The sequence below is a fragment of the Furipterus horrens genome, unplaced genomic scaffold (genome assembly GCF_987537825.1).
Source record: "Furipterus horrens unplaced genomic scaffold, mFurHor1.1.pri manual_scaffold_11, whole genome shotgun sequence".
In the NCBI taxonomy this organism is placed as follows: Eukaryota; Metazoa; Chordata; class Mammalia; order Chiroptera; family Furipteridae; genus Furipterus; species Furipterus horrens.
Window position 1 is genome coordinate 61,956,362 of NW_028327181.1, and position 19,323 is coordinate 61,975,684.

The 19,323-nt window shown below is 51.3% G+C and overlaps 1 protein-coding gene across 3 annotated transcripts; it reads right to left on the minus strand.

Annotated features, from left to right (window-relative positions):
* Nucleotides 1–903: 903 nt before the first annotated feature.
* On the minus strand, nt 904–19,023 carry SARM1 (sterile alpha and TIR motif containing 1). 3 transcript variants are annotated; one of them, XM_090257705.1, is made up of 10 exons: nt 18,238–19,023; nt 12,948–13,566; nt 10,619–10,831; nt 10,218–10,309; nt 9,864–10,099; nt 7,777–7,879; nt 7,512–7,701; nt 2,817–2,938; nt 2,630–2,733; nt 1,432–1,531 (listed from the first exon to the last, which is right to left on the minus strand). In XM_090257705.1, the coding sequence occupies exons 1-10, from the start codon at nt 18,705–18,707 to the stop codon at nt 1,497–1,499; spliced, it is 2,184 nt and encodes a 727-aa protein (XP_090113831.1). In that variant the 5' UTR covers nt 18,708–19,023; the 3' UTR covers nt 1,432–1,496. The 3 variants fall into 3 exon arrangements, with proteins under 3 accessions (XP_090113833.1, XP_090113831.1, XP_090113832.1); XM_090257707.1 differs by lacking the exon at nt 2,630–2,733 and having other exon boundaries at nt 904–1,531; XM_090257706.1 differs by having other exon boundaries at nt 1,463–2,733.
* Nucleotides 19,024–19,323: the final 300 nt, after the last annotated feature.

Here is a 19,323-nt window from a genome sequence, read left to right on the forward strand (position 1 = left end):
GGGGAAGGAGGAAAAGGCTCTGAGCTGGTCTCAGGCTGGGGGTCTACTCCAGCCACACTGCCTCTGGCTCACGGGTGACCTTGAGCAAGCCCTCTATGAAGGGCCAGTGATGTCCTAATTGTCTGATCATTGTTGGACAACACTGGGCTAGAGAATGTTCTGAGATACTTTCTACTTTATACATTCTAAAATGAGATGCCTCTTTTCATGGGAAGGACAAATGAGTTGGAGCTGGATTTTTTAGTCCTCACCTGAGGACATTTTTCTCATTGCTTTTAGAGAGAGACAACAATGTGAGGGAGAAACATCAATTGGTTGCCTCCTGTATACGTCCCCCAACAGGAATTGAGCCTGCAACCACTTGGTTTATGCGACAAATCTCTAACCAACTGAACCCTACTGGCCAGGGCAGAGCTGGACTTTTGATCTTTGTCCCTGAGCAGTGTTTGGTCCCTGGGGAGGGGTTGAGGGGAGGAGGGGTAGGAACCTAACTGACTCAGCCCAGACCTGGGGGTAGCAGCTCCAGTCCAGCCAAGCAGAAAACCCTGGCCCTGCAGGCCTGTGTCAGAGCAGGCTTTGGGGGCAAGGCCATTTCTCAGCCCTGTTTCAGGACCAGCCCTATGAGGCCAGGCCTAGGGGGAAGGTGAGGGCCAAGGTGCCTGATCTGGGCAGTTTGTCCCGGCAGGGGAGGCAGTCCCCAGAACACACTGGCCTGGCTGTGGGGAGGGTCATCACCTAAGCTGCTGCGGAGGTGGGGGTGGGGGGTAGGGAACTAAGCTCTGATTCCCCAGAGACTGGAGCTGTAACAGTGGAGGGTGTACCAATCAGGAAAAGTGGCTGGGAAAGCTCTCTGAATACTTCAGGAGGGAGTGGGATTGAGGACAAAAGACAGAAAGCTTCCCCTGGAGGATACTCATCACACTGTATTGTTACTGTGAGGGCAGCATCCAGTCTGCCTCCGTCACTGTCATATCCAGAGCCTGGCACTGGTGGGCACTCTGGTGGCATGAAAGAAGTGTGGTCAAAGCCAGAGTTGGGGCTAGGACCAGCAGAACAGTATCTTTGACAGGGAGGGGAGTGGAAGCAAGAAACCCTAAGCCTGGATTGAGATCTTTGACTTTCTGGCTTTGTGGCTCAAGAGCTAAGAGGTTGTGGGGATCAGGGCACCACACCTGCAGGAGGCCCGCTGGGAGCTGAGCCAGCCTTGAGGTGTGAACCCACTGCTCTCAGGAGGGAAGAGGCAGGGCTGGCTATCCAGTGCTTTCCCACCCTCCTGGAGGAAGGGGCAGAGGGATGTTCCACTCATTTATTTCTGCTTAGCCCCTGGGTCAAGAACCTATCCCCACTTCTAGATTCTTTGGGGCGAGGAAGAAGCCAGCAGTCTGTGGAGCAGCAGCCCAGCCCGGTCACAGCCTCCAAGGATGATTCTCAGGAGAGAAGTCCCACCAGCTGTGGGCTGAGCACCCGGAGGCCAGGTCTGGATCCTGGGCTGCCACTCAGGGCTTGGAAAATGGCACATCCTTCGATTCCTCTGTAAAATGGAGATGATACATGGAGTGGGGTGCTAGGGACATGGTGGAGGTGTGTGAGGGATTTGTATTTCAGAGCTTCGCTACTTAAGGTGACATTCTTGACCACCAGCACTGGCTCATCTGGGAATCTGAGAAATGTGGAAATTCAGGCCCCACATCCAGGTCTCCTGAATGGAATTTTAACAAAATTCCCAGGGGATTTGAATGCACATATGCCCTTCTTCAGGACATTGCCTCTTCCAAGGAGCTGCAGGTTCTGCCCAGGCTCCTGCTGGCAGGGGCTGGGGAACCAGCTGGGCATGAGGCACAGCACCAGGGCCTGGGAGGGTGGCCAGCAGCCCTCTGGGACATGGCCTCGCACGCCCAGACCCAAGCAGGGAGCTCCGTGCGCTGGTGAGTGCTTCAAACCCAGCCGCGGCTGCCAACCAGCCAGAGCGAGGGCCGGCTCAGCTCAACCCTGACCCTGGATGTGGCAAAAGAGGCTGCACCTCAGGAAGTCTGGGAGGGCACCTGGGACCAGGCCAGGACGGCTAAGTGCATGGAGAGATCGCAGGGCAAGGCCTCAGCGTGGCAGGAAGTGGTGAGCCAAGGGGCCAGGCACAGTCTAGGCGGACAACCATCACTGGACTCTCATCCCCGCTGGTTCCCAGGCCCAGACCCTCGCTTGGCCGAGAGGGCTGGGCATTGCCTTATGTCCTGTCAGAGGCTGCCTGCCTTACCCCTACCGCAGCTGGCTAATGTCCGCAGGAGAGAGGGCGGTGTGCGGCAAACCCTCGCTCTTCAGTGGCTCCAGAACTGACTGGTGACCTTCCCACACCTGCGACAGAGAGCCTGGTGGCAGGGCTTAGGGGCGGTCTAACCCTCACCACCTGCAATGCCTAGCTTCCCTTCCCTTTCCAGATACTGAGGAAGCTGGGTCTGAGGTGGCCCGTGAGGGTCTGGGAGAGGGAGAGCCATTTCCTGAGAAGGGGCCAGGCTGTCTCAGCCCAGGGAGGCCGGTGTGAGGAGCTGTTCCTTCTAGGGGGATAATGGAAATGGGGGTCACGGCAGGACTTGGGAACTACGGACTGGTTAAGTCGGGCCCATGGGTGCAGCACCCTCCAAACTGGTGTCAGAGCCCGCAGACGAGTCCCTGGAGGAGCGGCCCTGCAGGAAGCGGATGATCTTCTCAATGGTGGCCTCCTGGTACTCGTGGGACCACCTGTGGGCACAGAGGCTGGTGGATCAGAGGGAGCTGCTGGGAGGGGGGGGTGCTGTGTACCCACCCATCCACCCCCTCCTCACTTGATGCCATTGAAGGTGAGGACAGCCTGCATGTCCTCAGGAAGCGCCTGGGGCTCTGGCCACTCGAAGCCATCGATGACAGGCACTATGTTCTTGCCACAGCTCAAAGCAGTCACGATCTCCTGGAGAAAGAAGGGAGAAGGAAGAGACCAGGGGCCCCAGGGTGAGGTGCACACTGGGAGGCCCCACAACAGCCTGAGGCTGAGCCCGGGGTGGGATACTGGTACTAAAGTCCACCTTTGACTTCTCCCTCACCGTTTGTGGTACCATAAAACATAAATATTTGGTCTTTGTCCTAGGTTCTTGGCACAGAGCTCTTAAAACCCCTGGACTCTAGATGACTGGGGTGGGGGGTACCTAGACAGCTTCAGGATGGGGACTGGCTGAAGGAAAGACCGAACTCTGATTAGAGGGTTAGAACTTCAAGCACCCCCCTCCCCCAACACATACACACTCATCCCCAGGGAGGGAAGAAGGGCTGGAGAGTGAGTTCAATCACCAATGGCCAATGACTTAACCATGCCCACAAAAATGAAACCTCCATAGAGAACCCCTAAAAATGGGGTGGGTTGGTGAACACATCTAGGCACTGGGAGAGTGGCCTGGAGACGGCATGGAAGCTCTGTGCCTCCCCTGACTGCACCCCCACCCCCATCTCTGGCCCTCGTCCTTCTCTGAGTTCTGCACATCATTTTAGCAAATTATTGAACTTGGGGGGGGGCGGGGAGTCATGGGAACCCCTGAATTTGTAGCCAAGTCAGAAAGAAGTGTGGGTAGCCTGGGAACCCCGGACTTTCAGCTGGTATCTGAAACAAGAGCAGACTTGTGGGATGGTGCCCTTCTACCTGTGGAGTCAGGTACCCGCTCTGGATAGTTAGTATCAGAATTGAGTTGAATTGTGGGACACGCAATTGGTGTGGGTGAATTGGAGAACTGGTTGTTGGTGTGGGGCAAACCCACACAATTTGGTGTCAGAAGAAAAACACCACAGCCCCTGCATCCACATTGATCCATCACGAGCCCTACCAATTGTACCTGTAACTTATTTTTCAGATTTACCCATTTTTCTCTGTCTCCACCCCACCACTTTCTTGCTGCAACCCTCACCCCTTATTTTTATGCTCCACCAGGCCTGTTTTCATCCACTTCTTGCCCTCTCTGATTTGCTCTCTGCGTTGCCCCTTCACCCAGCTACTCTGCAAAATGAAAATTTGATAATGTCCCTCCCTACTTAGAACTCTTCAAGACTTTACATGGGTCTTAGAATCAAGTTCAAACTTCTTAATGTAGTCCGAGGATCCTGTCTCGTCAGCCACAGTTCACTTCTCACACTGCACGTCTGCACCGCCGCCAGCCACAGACCTTGCAGCCTCTTAGATTTGCCCTCTTCCCTCCCTACACAGGGCCTTTGCACAGGCTGTTTCCTCTGTCTGTAACACCCTTCCCTGCCCCTTCACCTAGCTAATGCCCACTCCTTTTTCTGATCTGCACCCTATTGACACTTTCGTAGGGAAGACTTCTCTCACTTCCCTGGTCAGGTCAGATCCCCCCATTATAAGCTCTCATAGCCTCTGCAGCACATACTACAGCTGCAAATTTAAATTAATTAATGAGTAATTTATTTAATATCTGCCTTCCCTACCAGACCTAAGGGCAGGAATTATGTCTGGTTTTTACTCGCCTTATATATCTCAGTATCTGTCACAAAGCCACATGCCCATAGTCAGCCCTTGCTAAATACTTAATGGATGGCTGGATGAGTAAATGAATGGGACAGCATAGCTTAACAGTAAGGGATGCACTCCGGAATCATCAGATCTGGGTTCACATTGGGTCTCTGACACAGGCTTTGCGATCTGAGGCAAAAACAGGTGGCTCTCAAAGCCTCTGTTTTCTTGTGTATAAGACAGGGTTAATGATAGTCACTATCTTGTAGAACCATTGGAGGAGGTAACTGCGATATCCCATGGCAGGTGGTTAGAACAGCACCTAGCACACAGTGCATGCTTAATAAATAGTAAGTGCTATTATTTCCTCCTCTGTAAAGTAGGGATAATAAACCTACCTCAAAAGGTTGTTCTGAGGATATTACTTACTATTAATGCGTGCTCTGGTAAGTGCTTACTGAATTTTTTTTTTTTTCCTTTCAAAAGGGAACCACAGGGATTAGACTTTCCTGAATGCAGTTCACTGTGGTTTTCCATATTGATTACCCACTAAATGTGGCTACAGGGAAAGGAGTTTTAAAACCAAAGGCAATTAAGCACTAAAAACAACCAAGGAAGGATGACAGAGCCAAGGCAAAGGCCTCCACCGCCCTGACTGCCTCCTCCCTCCTTGCAGTCTGCTGGGACAAGGATGGGGGCCAAGACTCTTGAGCACAACCTTCCTGGGGAAAGTACCTGCATAACTTCAACCTTGACTGACTTCAGGGGAACCTCTCCATCTAACAAATGAGAAGAAGGAGGCCCAGAGAGGGGAAGGGACTTGCTCCTAAGTCACACACACCCAGCCGAGGAGGGGCCAGGCTTTGATTCGCCTTCAGAATCCAAGGCCTGGGCTATTTCCACCAAGTCCTCTGCCTCTCTGTTGAGAATTTGGATGAACTCTGACTCTGCAGCAATTTATGTGAAAACCTTTTGGCATCTGCTCCATTCAGAATTATACAGAAACGAAAATAGCACACTGCTCATTGCACAGATTCAGAGGCTGGCCGAAAAAGGGAAAAATAGCTTATTCAAGGTCACTCAGTTAGTGAAGAATAACTTGATTCGAGTCAAATCTTCTGACTTGGTAAGTCTAGAAGCTAGCTATGGTTTGCTCAGTCATCTCAGCTTCATCAGAATCGTTCACCTGTTTTATCTTTAATTCTATTATTCTATAGTCTTCAAGAGCCTAGTTTGTACCATGCGTGGTTTTAGGCATCAGGGATACAGTGTGAATAAGGCAAAATCTGAGCTGTCATGGAGCTCACAGATACTTCTGTCTTTCAGAAGGCCACCTGCCACCTGCTCTGGGTCTTCACACATGATCCTCTAGGCTGAAGGAGCAGCAACCTCACCCCAAACGAAGCCTGGTACTCAGCCCTCCAAAACCTGCCTCGGGGGCTTGACCCCCTTTCCCACGATCAATCTTGACTACACTCTAGTGTCAGAGCCTCCTCACTCAATCCATCACTGCCCCCATGGGATCCCTAACTCGGTGCTGCAAGTGCAGGTCTTTTTCCTGCCTTTGGTCACTCGCAGCCTCGTTCCATAGTTATCAACCAGCCAGTGTTGTGCTGATAAATGTTTACCTAGCTATCCAGGGAGGAAAAAACCAACCAAACAAACAAACCCCTAATTTGTAATATTTACTGATTTATTTCCTTAGTGCAAATACTGCCACCATGGCTGATTTTAAGCTGCCAACATAATATCACTGAACATGGAGTTGAGAAGAAATGTAGATAATCATCTCTGGTGTCAGCTGAGTCCAACCCTACCCCATCCCCTCTCACACACACCCTCAGATCTGTGCCATGCAACACAGGTCCTAGGAAAGAGCACGAGCTTGGGGTCAGAGAGACAGAGCTCACAGCCCAGCTTTTCTGATTTTGACACTGGTGGGGCCATGGCAAAAATTGCTCTACTTCTCTGAGCCTCAGTTTCTTCATCTGAGTTGGAGAAAGCAAAACCAGTGATGCATGTAGGCTTCTGGGCCTTTTTCATTCCTACTTTTGATCTTTGCTCATGCTGTTCCCCTGCCAGGGATGCCTTCTCTTCTGCTTACCTAAATTCTTGAGACTCTTAAGTCCTGTCTCTTCCATGAAGCCTTCCCTGATTATTCCTGCCCTTAATGTTTTCTTCCTTCTCCATACTCCTATGGTAAGTAAGAGGTTTACCTGGCCAGCTTAGCACTGACACCAACTTACATATTGTCTAGTTATTCTGGGCATATTCTGTCTCCTTCACTGCTTTAGGACAAGGGCCCCACCTCAGATAACTGACTACTGCACCTCTCAGCCCCAGCCCCAATTCTTATTCATTGATTAATCAATAACCTGCAAATATTGATCCATCCATCTGTTCTACAAGTATTCAATAAGTTTCTACTATGTGTCAGGCACTGATGATACAATGGTGAGTTAAACAGTACTCATATTAATTATATTAATAATGGCAATTGCTACCATTATAGAACAATTACTGTTAGAGCCAGGAATTCTGCTACGCCTGTCACAAATTTTAGCTCTTTTAATCCTTATAACAATATCCTAGGGAATTAGGTACTATAATTATCCACTTTACAGTAATAAACATGAAGCTCATTGGGATGAAGTGACTTGCTCAAGGCCAGAGCCAGGATTCGAACTCACAGATTTTTGTTCTTCGCGATTCCATTGTGCCTCTCCCTATGCTCTCTTCCTCCTTCCCTCATGGAGGTTATTTTCCAAGTATTTTCATCCCGCTATCACCCTCACAACAACCATACAAGGCAGATAATCCAGGTAAATTATCTACATTTTATAGATGAGGTAAGTGGGCTCAGGGAGCCTAAGTGACTGGCTAGAGTCCTGTTAGATTTGGAGCTGTGACTCTTGACTTCCTGCTGGGACATGGAGGTTGCTGGGGGGTACAGATGAGAAGAAATAGGAGGACACGCTTGTACCCTGGGCCACAGGCCAATGTTGGGACCATGGAGGCCAGCACCTACCTTGTGCACCCAGTCCTTGCAGTCAAGGTCCTGCATGCACTTGTCCAGTGCCCCAGCCGATAGCACCAGCACAAAGTTGCGAGCACCCATGACACTCTGGATAAGCTTGTCCTCAAACTTGCCTGCTTCCAGTTTCTCCACATCAATGAAGACACTGAAGCCATGCAGCTGCAAGTGCACCTTCAGGAGGCTGAGAAGAGGTCTGTGTCACAGCCCTGGCCTTTCCCCAAGGCCCGAGGCTGCCTGCCCGTCCACTCCTTCTCACCTGGCCAGCTGGGAGCCTGAGTTCCGGCGGTAGCTGATGAAGACATCTGGAATGTCCCCACTCGGCTTGCAGCCAGTGCAGGGCAGTGGGGAGTGTAGCATTTCTGAGGGGGACAAAAGACAGCTTGGTGAGAGTGGCCCTTCCCCATCACTCACCACGAGGTACATCATCCCTTGCTCATTCAGCCTTTTCAGCCCAGCCCAGCCCAGCCCAGTCCAGCCCAGGCAGGGTGCCCTGCTCCAGAAAGTGTTGCTGAGGTAGAGAGATGGGGTCTGCAGGAAGAAAAGCTGCTAACTCTTGGTGAATTCCTCTTAGAAGACAGGCATTGTGTCTTAGGAGCATTGAAATGCTTCTCCCCCCTAAAAAAAAAGAAAGGAAAGAAGGAAGGAAGGAAGGAAGAAAGAAAGAAAGAAAGAAAGAAAGAAAGAAAGAAAGAAAGAAAGAAAGAAAGAAAGAAAGAAAGAAAGAAAGAAAGAAAGAAAAAGAAGAAGAAAGAAAGAAAGAAATGCACTTCCACCCTACAGGCACTCTGAACCCAACAGATCCTAAATCATCCTATGGACCCTTCCTCCTAGTTTCCTCCTGAAGTAAAAAACCTGGGTGCTAGCCTTAACTCCTGCCTCTTATTCATTCATCCATCCATCCATTCATCCATCCATCCATTCATTCATTCAACAATATCCACTAAGCGCTTAATGTGTGCCAGGCACTATTCTTAGTGCTTGGGACACAGCAGTGCCCTCATAGAGCTGATGTTCAGTGCTCAGTGCCAGGCACTGTGCTTTGTGCATTCTTCCTGCTAAACAACTAGACTCCATCCCAGGGCCCTTCCTATGTCCAGGCTCCCAACTCCAGCCTCCTCAGCAGTCTCCCTAAATCCACACTTGCCCAGTCTAATCTGTTTGCTCAGCTACCAAAGGGATCTTTCTGAAATCCAAGTCTGAGCATGTCATTGCCTGCATTTAAAAAACATTCATTGTTCCCTACGCCCTGTCGAAGGAATTTGTAAGCTATTTTTTCCATGGGACCCTTTAAAAAAAAAGAAATCTTAAGGTTTTCTTGGGAGTTGCAATGAAAAAATGACAAAAGCTGACCTGCTTTTGTTGAAGTAAAAGCATGGGGTTGAAGAGCAGTCCCTTGACCCTGGTAGGAGCTTAGTACATACTTGCTGAATGAATGCGTGAATGAAAAGAATCTGTCTTCTCATAATATTCAGACTTAACATTCACACACAACACTTGTCTGTTTATAAAGCAGGAAGGGAGGGTTTTGAATCCTAATTTTGTTATTTAATGACTTTTAAACATTGGGAAATGTATTTAAATTCTTAAATCTTAGTTTTGTCACCTTTAAAATTAACACCTTTGATGGAAATATTCTTTATCTTTGATTACGATGGCAGTTACAAAGGAGTAAACATTTTTCCAAACCCTTCGAACTGGACACTTTTAAGTTAAATTATACCTCTGTCATTCTTTAAAAAGTTGATTTAAAAAATTAATGCTCACTACATGAAATGGATGTAGAGATTAATGAAATAATACCTCTTCAAAAGTTAATACAGGACCTGGCATATAGTAATTGGCAATAAATACTAGCTAAAAGGTATACTAGTAAATTAAAATAAATCAGTGAAGAGGGTTGCGAGAGCCCTAGCATCCACTCTGCCTTCATGAGTCATGGGCTCCCTGAAGTGCCTCTAGTGCCCATACCGTGTATGCTGTTGGCTAATAGAATAAATCACTGTCTTCCCAGCCACATCCCATGTACGAACTCTCCGTGCTCTGTATCATTCATACTTGCATATGCTGTTCCCTCTGCCTGTCTGCTCTTCCTGCTGCTGTCTACCCCTCACCTCCCGTATATCCTTTACCTGGACATGCCTCCTATTGTGATCACCTCCCTGTTTATCTGGCTGCTTTATTCTCATCTTTCTACCCACCCACGTCAGACTGGGGACTTCTTGAGGGCAAAGTGCAACATGTTCGTCTTCGCATCCTCAGAATCCAGGCTGGCACAGCGTCTGGCTCTGAGGCCCAACCCCGTGTCTGCCCCGCCCCCCAGGGATGGAGATGGGGCAGGCTGACCTCTGGCGGCGGTGAGGATACGCGAGCGGTGCACGCCCAGGCGGACGCCGCAGTCCTCCAGGAGCTGCTGCTCTGACACGCGGTGCAGCAGGGAGCGGTCCAGGCCGCAGCTGACCAGGCCATACGTGTACTGGCGGAAGCGCGAGTCGAGGCTGCCCAGCCAGTCAGCCAGGTTGCTGCGATCGCACGTAGCGTAGTTGGCGAAGGTCTTGAGCTCCGTGAGCTCCCGAAAGAATCTGCACGCCAGGGAGGAAAGGATGCTGGAGTCCTGACTCATTCTGGCTAGTGGCCGAATGGATGTTTAGACCGGGTGGGGGGGCAGGCGGGCAGGGGGGCAGGCAGGATGCTCCGTACCTCTTGCGGGTGATGCCCGATTTCATGCCCAGGTCAGTCTGGAGTTCCTCTTCCGTGAGCCGCAGAAGCAGGTCACCATCTATCTGCTGCTCCTGGGGGTGGGGTTAAGGGTAAGAAAGAGGACGGGAAGGTTCCCCTCCTTAGCTCTGGACCCCAATCACCAGATATAAAGGGAGGGAACTGGTGACGGCGGTAGGGAAGTGAATGAGACCCAGATTAGAGCCGAATGATCCTGAAAATTGCTGAGTACAGGCTCCCAACGCCAAAAAGCCACCCTGGCGCCATGGGCTGAGGGACAGGAGGGGGCAAGGTTGCCTGCGTGCATCGTGCCCCCGGGGTCTACGCGCGCCCTCAGGGATGCGCTGGCTTTGTCTCCGGGGTGGCGCCTTGCGTGGCTATACCCGGAAACTTTCGCAGTACTGGGAGAAGCCGATCTGCTGCAGCCACGTCTGGACCTCGGCCTCCTTCCAGCTGGGCACGCAGGGCAGGATGGGCCGTGGCACCTCCTCACCCAGCAGGCGCAGCGCGCGCTTGGCCAGCGCCGACGTGGTGCCATTGGTGGAGTAGGAAACCAGGCGTTTCAGGCTCTGAATGGCACCAATGTCGCTGAATACCTAGGGAGGGGTGAGGAGAGGGTGTCTTGTATCCACCAGCTTTCCAGCCAACTGCCCCCATATGTGCCCAGCCTTGTCTCACTGCTGGAAGTCTGACCATCTGCCCTAGCCCTGTCTTCACCTGATAAATCACTGAGTCCTCTGGATTGCCCCCCCTGAAGCTCTCTCAAAGCTCTTGACCAGGCAGGTCCTTTTCATGTCTCCCATCTAATTTCAATCTGCCCTGGGATAAAGTCTGAACTCTCAGTATGGCCCTCAGGCCTGGCACAGTGCAGCCCCTCCCCATCACTCCCAGCTCACCACCCCTTTCACCAACCCACATTTGTCTGACACCCACCCACAAAGGCTCTCCCACCTTTGAGCTTTGACCCAGGGTGTTCCTAGACTCTTAGTTCTTCTAGTCTGTTCTTGAGAATCCTATTCATCCATTGAAATCCAAATTGATTAGCCCTTCCTCTATGCAACCTGCTTTAATTCCCCCTCTGCTTGGCCCACACCTCCAATTAGACCTTGTACCACATTGTGAATGCCACTGTTGTCAGTTCATAATGCAGCTTCCACTAGATGATAAGCTGAGGTCATGTCTTAGTCACCCTGGAGTCCTGTACCTGGCACACTGCAGGCCACAGAGAAGGAACTTACTGTGTCTCTACTGAACTTTACTCACTGGCCTTGCTGGGAAAAGGGTGTCAGAACTGGTGGTGATGGCTGCTGCCCAGATCCAATAGTTCCCTACTCCCAACTCCCCTTCAAGGCTCTCCTCCCAAGGCAGAATGACTTGTTTTGTAAAGTCAGTCCTCCCACGGCTCAACTCTGGAGAATCGGAAACTCCTAGAATGTTGGACCCTGGAAGAGGCCTCAGAGACCCCCTAACACCAAGTATCTCCTTGATCTATGGGACACACATGATGTATGGCAATCATCTGCGAGACACACTCCTCTGAGCAGCCCCAGATGACAGTTGTGGTGCAGACAGGATGGTTCATGCAGTGTGCATCACTCCCTGTGCACCAGCTGTCACCAACCCCCAAATTCCCAGAGGAATGCAAAGTAGGGAGGGTGACATTATAGGAATAATCTTGATTCTGTAATATTTTAAAAAATAAAAGTGAAAGCCCTGGCTGGTGTGGCTCAGTGGATTGAGTGCCAGTCTATGAACCGGAGGGTGGCCAGTTCGATTCCCAGTCAGAACACAAGCTTGGGTTGAGGGCCAGGTCCCGAGTTGGGGATGCAAGAGAAGCAACCACACATTAATGTTACTCTCCCTCTCTTTCTCCATTCCTTTTGATAATTTAACTGCTGTTGTGGTTCACTCCTTCAATTTTTCAGGGGATAAAAATGAGACATGTAGAGGCCCAGAGAGGGGAAGCCAGATAGTGAAGGTCACACAGCAAGTTAAAGCGGAGGGTAAAGGCTTCAGATCGGGCCCTTGGCATGGGAACCTCTGGGGATTCAGGAGGGAGTTGTCTGGTGGACACACTGACACCTTGCTCCAAGCCTCTGTTTCTACGCTCCATTTCCTTCCTGGGGTCCAGAACCAAATGACAAATGGCCCACTGAAGCTTCCCAGTTGGTCATCACTCATGTATCTCAAATTCAATCTCCCAGTGAACTCACTTTCTTCCCTTCCATCACCCCACACTATCTCTCACCCAGTTCACCTTGTTTCAGTATCTGTTGCCACCACCCACTCGGTTGCCTATGTCCAAAGTCAGGAGTCATCCTCACTCCTCCCTCTCCTTCACTCAGCCACCCACCAAGTCCTAACTCTAGTTCTTGGGCACCTCTGGAATCTGCCTACTTCTCTCTGCCTCTCTTCCCTAGTCCTGACCTCCTATCTGGTCCCCCTTGCCTCCAGCCTCACCCTTGCCTATCCCATCTCCACGCAGCACCAGGGTAATCTTTATGAAACACAAGTGTCCCCTGCTTAAATTCTTGGTCTTGGTCCCCTGTTTAAATTCCTGGTCTTTCCTTCGAGGCAAGGCAAGGTCCCCCTCATCCTTCTCCTTGCTCCTAACTCTTATGTGTACTTCAAGTCCCAGATGAATTGGGAAGCCTTCCCAGATGCTAACTCCTCCCGCACCCCCACCCCCACCCCGTCCACACCCACACCCACCTTGGTCTTGCCCTGCAGACTCTTGATGGCAGCTTCAGCGCACAGGTAGAAAGCCCCGATGCACTGCGCCTCCAAGCGCGAGGAATCGAGCAGCGGCACTAGGCGCTGCAGGTCGTCGGGCCCGCGGCCCTGGCTTGTGTCGCTGGCGTCCACCAGGCAGCGGGCAAAGCGGCCGGGATCCAGCGAGGCCACGAGAGGCTCCACGAGCGCCAGGGTGCCGGAACGCTCCACCTCGCGCTCCACCTCCTTGTTGGTGGCCAGCACCGCCACAGCGAGGCAGGCGTGCAGCCTCAGCAGCTCGTCCTCTTTGGAGAAGGCAAGCGGGAAGAGCCACTCGGCGGCGCGCTTCTCCACCATGCGCCGCTGCGCTGCCTGGCCCCCGTGCATCGCGCAGTTGGCCAGCGCCAGGGCACAGTGGCGGAGCAGCGCCGGGTCGGTGCGGCGGCACCAGTACAGCACGGCATCCAGGCCGCCGGCCGCCACTAGCTGCTGGCACGTCTCCTCCGAGTGCTTGAACATGTGCTCCAAGATGCCTGCCACGCTCCGCGCCAGCTCCAGCGGCTCGCGCTCCTTTGCCAGGTTCAGGATGACGCCCAGCCCAATGCGCGCCACCCGGTCCCTGACGAGAGAAAGTGGAGGGGGAACGGTGGAGTTGCTGGGACTGCAGTGCTTGGCCTGACCTCTGCTCACTTACACTCTGTGGGCCTCACTAGTGTCATATAGGACATAAGGGAAAGCATTATGCTCCCTGCCCCCCTCCTCCTCTCTTGCCTGAGAGGACCAGACTTCTGTGATTATAAGGATGCTTCCTCCTGGCCACACCCATTTCCTTCCCTGTACCCTCCCCTGGAGAAGCTGTATGCGTCCTGGTTAAGAAACCTAGCTCTGGAGCAGATCCCTGGGTTCTGGTTTCAAATTCTTTCCCATTTTCTAGCTGTGGGTCTTGGATACTTCCCTTTATCTTTCTACCTTAGTTTACTCATCTCATAAATAGGATTTAAAAAATACATACTCTATAGGTTTATTATGAGAATGAATGTGATAATCCATGTAAAGTGCTTGACACAGTGCCTGGCACATAGGAAAGACTCAATAAATGTTAACCTCTTACCATCATTTGAAGTGTCACTTGAAGCACACCACTCTTAGCCTTGCCTTCAAACTTCTCTTCATGCTGCATGACTGAGTGTATTTATTCATTCATTCAACAGACATTAATTGAGAACTACTGTGTGCCAGGCACTGTGCTAGGGGCTGAAGTTAAATAATGACTAAGACTGACTCAGCTAATATGCAGACAAATAATAAGCAAGTACCGTAAACAATAAATAAACAGGATAATAGTGATATGGCCATAATGAGAGCAAAACCAGGTGATGTAGTAGAGTGCTGGGTGTAGGAATACATCCGAGGAGGTGACATCTAGGGGTTAAATGTTCAGAGAGCCCTGCCTGCAAGTATCTGGGATAAGATAAAAAGCAGAAAGAACAGTCAGGACATAAACCCTGAGGGCTGATGGGTTTGGCATGTTTGAGGAATAGAAAGAAGGCCAGAGATATCTGCAATGTCTAAAACCAACAAGGAAAAATAGAAAATCAACAAAGGATTCATATATAGAATATATTTAAAAAATTGAAATCCACAAGAAAAAGGTAAATCCAATAGAAAAACGGGCAAAAGATATTAACAAGCAATTTACAAAAGAGAAAATCTAAAATGTTAGCAATCAGGGAAATGAAAATTAAAATAGCAATGACTTTACACCTATTAGACAGGCAAAACACAGAAGCTGGGTAACATCACAGGTTGGTGAGCTCTGGGGCCATGAACATCCTGAAGCTCTGTGGGTGGACATGCAGGCTGGGACAGTCTGGAAAGCAGGTTGGAATGTGTGGATGAAATTAGGGTGACACATACCCCATAAGCCAGAAATTGGAGGTCTTGGGTTTATATCCCAAAGAGTTTCTAACCAGATTCACAAAAGGACACAGCTGAGGTCATTCACTGCAGTGTTATTTGTGGTGGGGTAAACTGGGGACAGATAATCCAGTGTCAAGCCTGGGAGAATGGAGAAGTGCCCAGTCTGGAGAACTATAGAGCAGTTACAAGTAACCAAGCAGATGATAAACATAGCAACATGAAGGATAGTAACATAACACTGAGTGGGAAAAAGCAAGAAATAGAATGAGCTACATAACACAGCACAGTTTGTGTAAATTAAAAGTATATGCACAAAACAAGAATGAAGATTTTATCACAACACAGAAAGATACACATTAAATGTATTGGATGGTTGCCTATGGGATTAAGTCAGAAAGATGGTGGGGACATTAGTCAAGAAAAGGGGATATTGCATTCTAGGCATAGGTGTATGAAAAGGATTGGAGGTATCTGAGAGCTGATGTAGTTGGGGACCTGCCCCCACCTTGGCCATGCTGAAGTGAAGCTACTTCAAGTGGCTGAGGTGAGGTTTCAAAGGGAGAGAGAAAAGAATCCTGGAGGCCATTTGAGACATCTCTAGCCACTTATATTGATGGCAATAAGGAGTCATTTAAAGGCTTCAGGAAGCGGAGTGGCCTGGTCATACATGGGTTTTAGGAAACTCACCTTGGCTGCTGTGGGGAGGACAGGTCCAAGGGAGAAAACCTTTAGGCCAGGAGAGCATGCAGGAGAGATGCCACACTCCAGGCAGAGGTGGAAGTTTCCTGTCTTCCTGACCTCCACAAATGATGTCCTCCACATGTGATGTAGCCCTGAAGGCTTAGAGACCCAGCCAGCCATGGAGTCCTTGCCCAGTGAGTGCCACACTGACCAGTGCTTGTGGTTTTGTGTCCACTGCAGAGCCCAGCACATGGCACGAGGCCAGCAATGCTTTACTGTGCTGATCTCTGAACTTCTCTATAGTCCAAAGAACAGATGAGTCCTAATCATCCACCAGGGCAGCTGGCACTGCACTTGTTCCTTTTCCCAGTGAGAAAGCCAAAGCTTGGAGCAATTACATGCCAAGCCTCAGGTTACAGAGCTGGTGAGAAGCACAGCTGGGACTTGAACTCACATCTGTCTGTCTTCAGAACTCAAGATCCTTCATCTGTATTTTGTGCTTCCAGAACAATCTGACTTCATAAATTCTGAGAATATCAGAACCAGGATGTGCTCAAGCAGTCATCTAATCCAACACCCTCACTTTCTAGTGAAGGGAAGGGCTTGCTCAGGAACATCAGTTTAGAGAGAGGACTTTATTCTGAGTCCCTTGAGCCCCAGCCCTCACCTGTTCCTATGCACCTGGCACCTTTACAGAACTTGAACTGTGCTTGTTGTGAGAACTATTCCTTTAGCTCCCAATTCGTCTGCAACCTGAGAGGCTGAGTTTAAAACAAACAAACAAACAAACAAACAAACAACTGTCTCTTCTACTTATTCACTGTGTATTCTTGAAAAAAAAATTAACTTCACTGAGTTAAAATATTAAACCTCATATGGTCCCCTAATGGGCTGGGCTGTGAATTCAGAGGGCTAGCAGTCAGATGTGACCTTCACTGAGTGTTGTGGGACTAAGCTCAGAGTGTCTTATCCTGTAGGACTTCTCCTGGTATTTGGGGGCTCACGGGCAATGGGTATGGCAACACCCTGGAAAGAAGAGAGCTGCAGGACAGGGAATGGCAAAAGGAGTAGGTACACTGATGGAAGAACCTTCTTTAAGAGAAGGTTGGTTGGTAGAGGAAAAAAAAGATTTCATACACACAAATTATCTGCGTATCACTTCCTTTTTTCCCCTTCCAGACTCCTCCTGGCGCAGTCTAGAGCAGGAGGAGGTTCTGCCTGTCTTTGGAAGGATTTTGATCGCCACCAGTTGCGCTGGGCTCTGTCCTTGGTGCTGAAGTAATGCCCGAACCAAGGCTTGAACCAGTATGTGGTGTCTTGGGGCCAGGGACACTGATTAGTGTGACACTTCTCTCTGTGATTCTGAACCATGCGAGAATTGTTATTTTCAGCCTTGAAAAATATCAGCGGTATTTGCATCTTGTAGCCTGCCTCTTCCTAAGGTGCTGGCTGCACCCGCTCCCTAGGAGTTCTAGTTATAGCTGCCCCATCCCACATAGTAGACCTACAGGGCACACCCACCAACACAGGCCCACACATTCGGTGAGCACCCACTACGTTTGCTGGTACTCTAAATTTAACACCAGGGCACCTGATGTTAGATGAGAGATTAATGACTTGCTGAACAAGCAGAACCCTAACTTGGTCTCCCAATTTAAACTGCTCCATCCATGCATTGTTGAGAGTTGTATCATTTCCACCACCTAAAAAGTTATTTTTTCCCTTTCAAAATGGCATGGAAAGCAACACTAACCTATGACCATCACACTTGTGAAAGCTGCATGACCTGAAAGTGACCCTTCCAAAACCCTTCTAAACCTGAGGGGCCCGGGGATTTAGCATGAGACTGGAGTGTGAATGCCTGATCTGCTCCGGCATCAGAGAAGAGAAGAAGTGAGTGCTCAGGGGTCACCATATTTTAGGGGAAATCCCAAGAGGCAGGCAAGAGAGTGGCAGCCAGTCCTTCGTTGAACTCCAAGTACTGTATCTTGACACACTGTGAGAAAGGGGTGAAGAACACATACTGTGTCTGGCACCCACCTAGCCCCCCACCTCACTTTCCTCTTCCTGCATCCCTGCAGAGAACCTTCTGATCCCTATCAGCAGCTGCAGAATGAGATCATGCCTGGCCTGTTATATGGACCAAAATGAAGAAGGAGGAAGCAGGAGGTGGATTTGGGATGGCATGAAGGGGGCAAGTAATCCTTAGATTGGCACTCATTTCAGCCTAGGGAGAGGGGAGTGGGGATATCCTCCATTTTCTGAACATTGCTTTCTCTCAGTGGGAGGGAGATGGTATAGGAGAGAGAAGGTAGCATATAAAGACACCCAGGCCTATGGGGAGGAGGGCTGTGAGTTTAGGGGGGCATTGGCAATAGGATTTCATCTCCATCCTCAGAAGCAGGGACAAATTCCTGTCTTGCTAGGCCATTCCTCCTCTCTCTGTCTCATTCCCTCAACTCACTAGCCTGGGAGTGAATCCTGGCTGCACCTTTAGTTCACTGTGTGGCACTGGGCAAGTCACTAAACTTTGTAAAATGGACATGCTGGTCCCCCCAGGGATGCAGTGCAGGGATTTGGTGCGGTGAGGCAGGGAAGGCACAGGGAAAGCCACACGGGAGACCCAGGCTCCGGACGGCCCATGCTGCCCCACACTACGCGGCGCATTCCCCCAGCCCGGCACCCTCACCGATTCTCAGCCACCAGGATCTGCTCCAGCAGGCGCGCGGCCTGAACTCGCGTCTCCAGCTCCGTCGCCTGCAGCAGCCGCAGCAGCAGGTCGAGGCCTCCGTCTAGGCGGATAGCGTCGCACAGACCCTGGGCTACCTCGCGGCCCACGGCCGGCAGCAGCCAGGCCTCCTCCACCAGCTGGAAGACTTCGGCCAGGCTGGCGCCCACGGCCCGCGCACCACCCGCCTGCTTCAGTGCCGACAGTGCCTGCTGCAGCTCAGGCAGCGCACTCTCCAGGGCGCCCTGCACCTCGGTGCCCAACCCTGGTGACACCTCGCGGGGCCCGCGGCCGCCCGCGGCCCACCAAGGACCAGTGCCGCCGCCCCTGTCCGGCCCCGGCACGGCTAGTCGTTCGGCGCCCGGCCGAGCGCCCGACATGGCGAAGAAGCGGCACAGCTTGTAGGCAGAGAGGAGCAGCGTCAGGACCATCGGAGCGGGGCTGCTGGGGACATCCCTGGCGTGGACGGGCGCGGCCGAGAGGAGCTACCCGGACCTTGGGACAGGGGTACCCGAGAGGAGGTTAGGGGGAAGAAGATGCAGGAGGGAGGGATGGAGAGCAGGGTACCAGGCAAGGGCGCTGGCCAGAAGTTTGGGGAGGGGTGAGGGCAGGATCTGGGACAAAGCGGTTGGGAAAGGGGATGCAGGACCAAGTACGAGGGGGTGGGACCTGGGAGACGAGGGTACGGACCCAGACGCCGCAGAGTGCAGGAGGCAGCAACCAGAACAAAGCAAGTCTCCAGCTCAGGCTCGGCTGTCGGAGGTGCTCGTTAGCAGCCCCGCCCCTGAGTAGCCGAGGACCGGAGTCCACGCCCCGCCTCTCGGCCTCGCGGGGCTCCGCCCCCGCCTCTGCGTAGGCTCACCCTCAAGCCTTCCCCCGCCACGCCCATGCTCCGGTCAGGCCTCTCCACCCAGTCTCACCCCCCTGACCCATCTGCTGGGTGCAGGGGCCCCCAGGGGCTGGAGAGCCGGAGGACCGCGGCGGTTTTAACCGTGACACTGGTATGTGAGGGCAAGCAGCACAGTTGAGTGTGCCCCCTCTTCTACT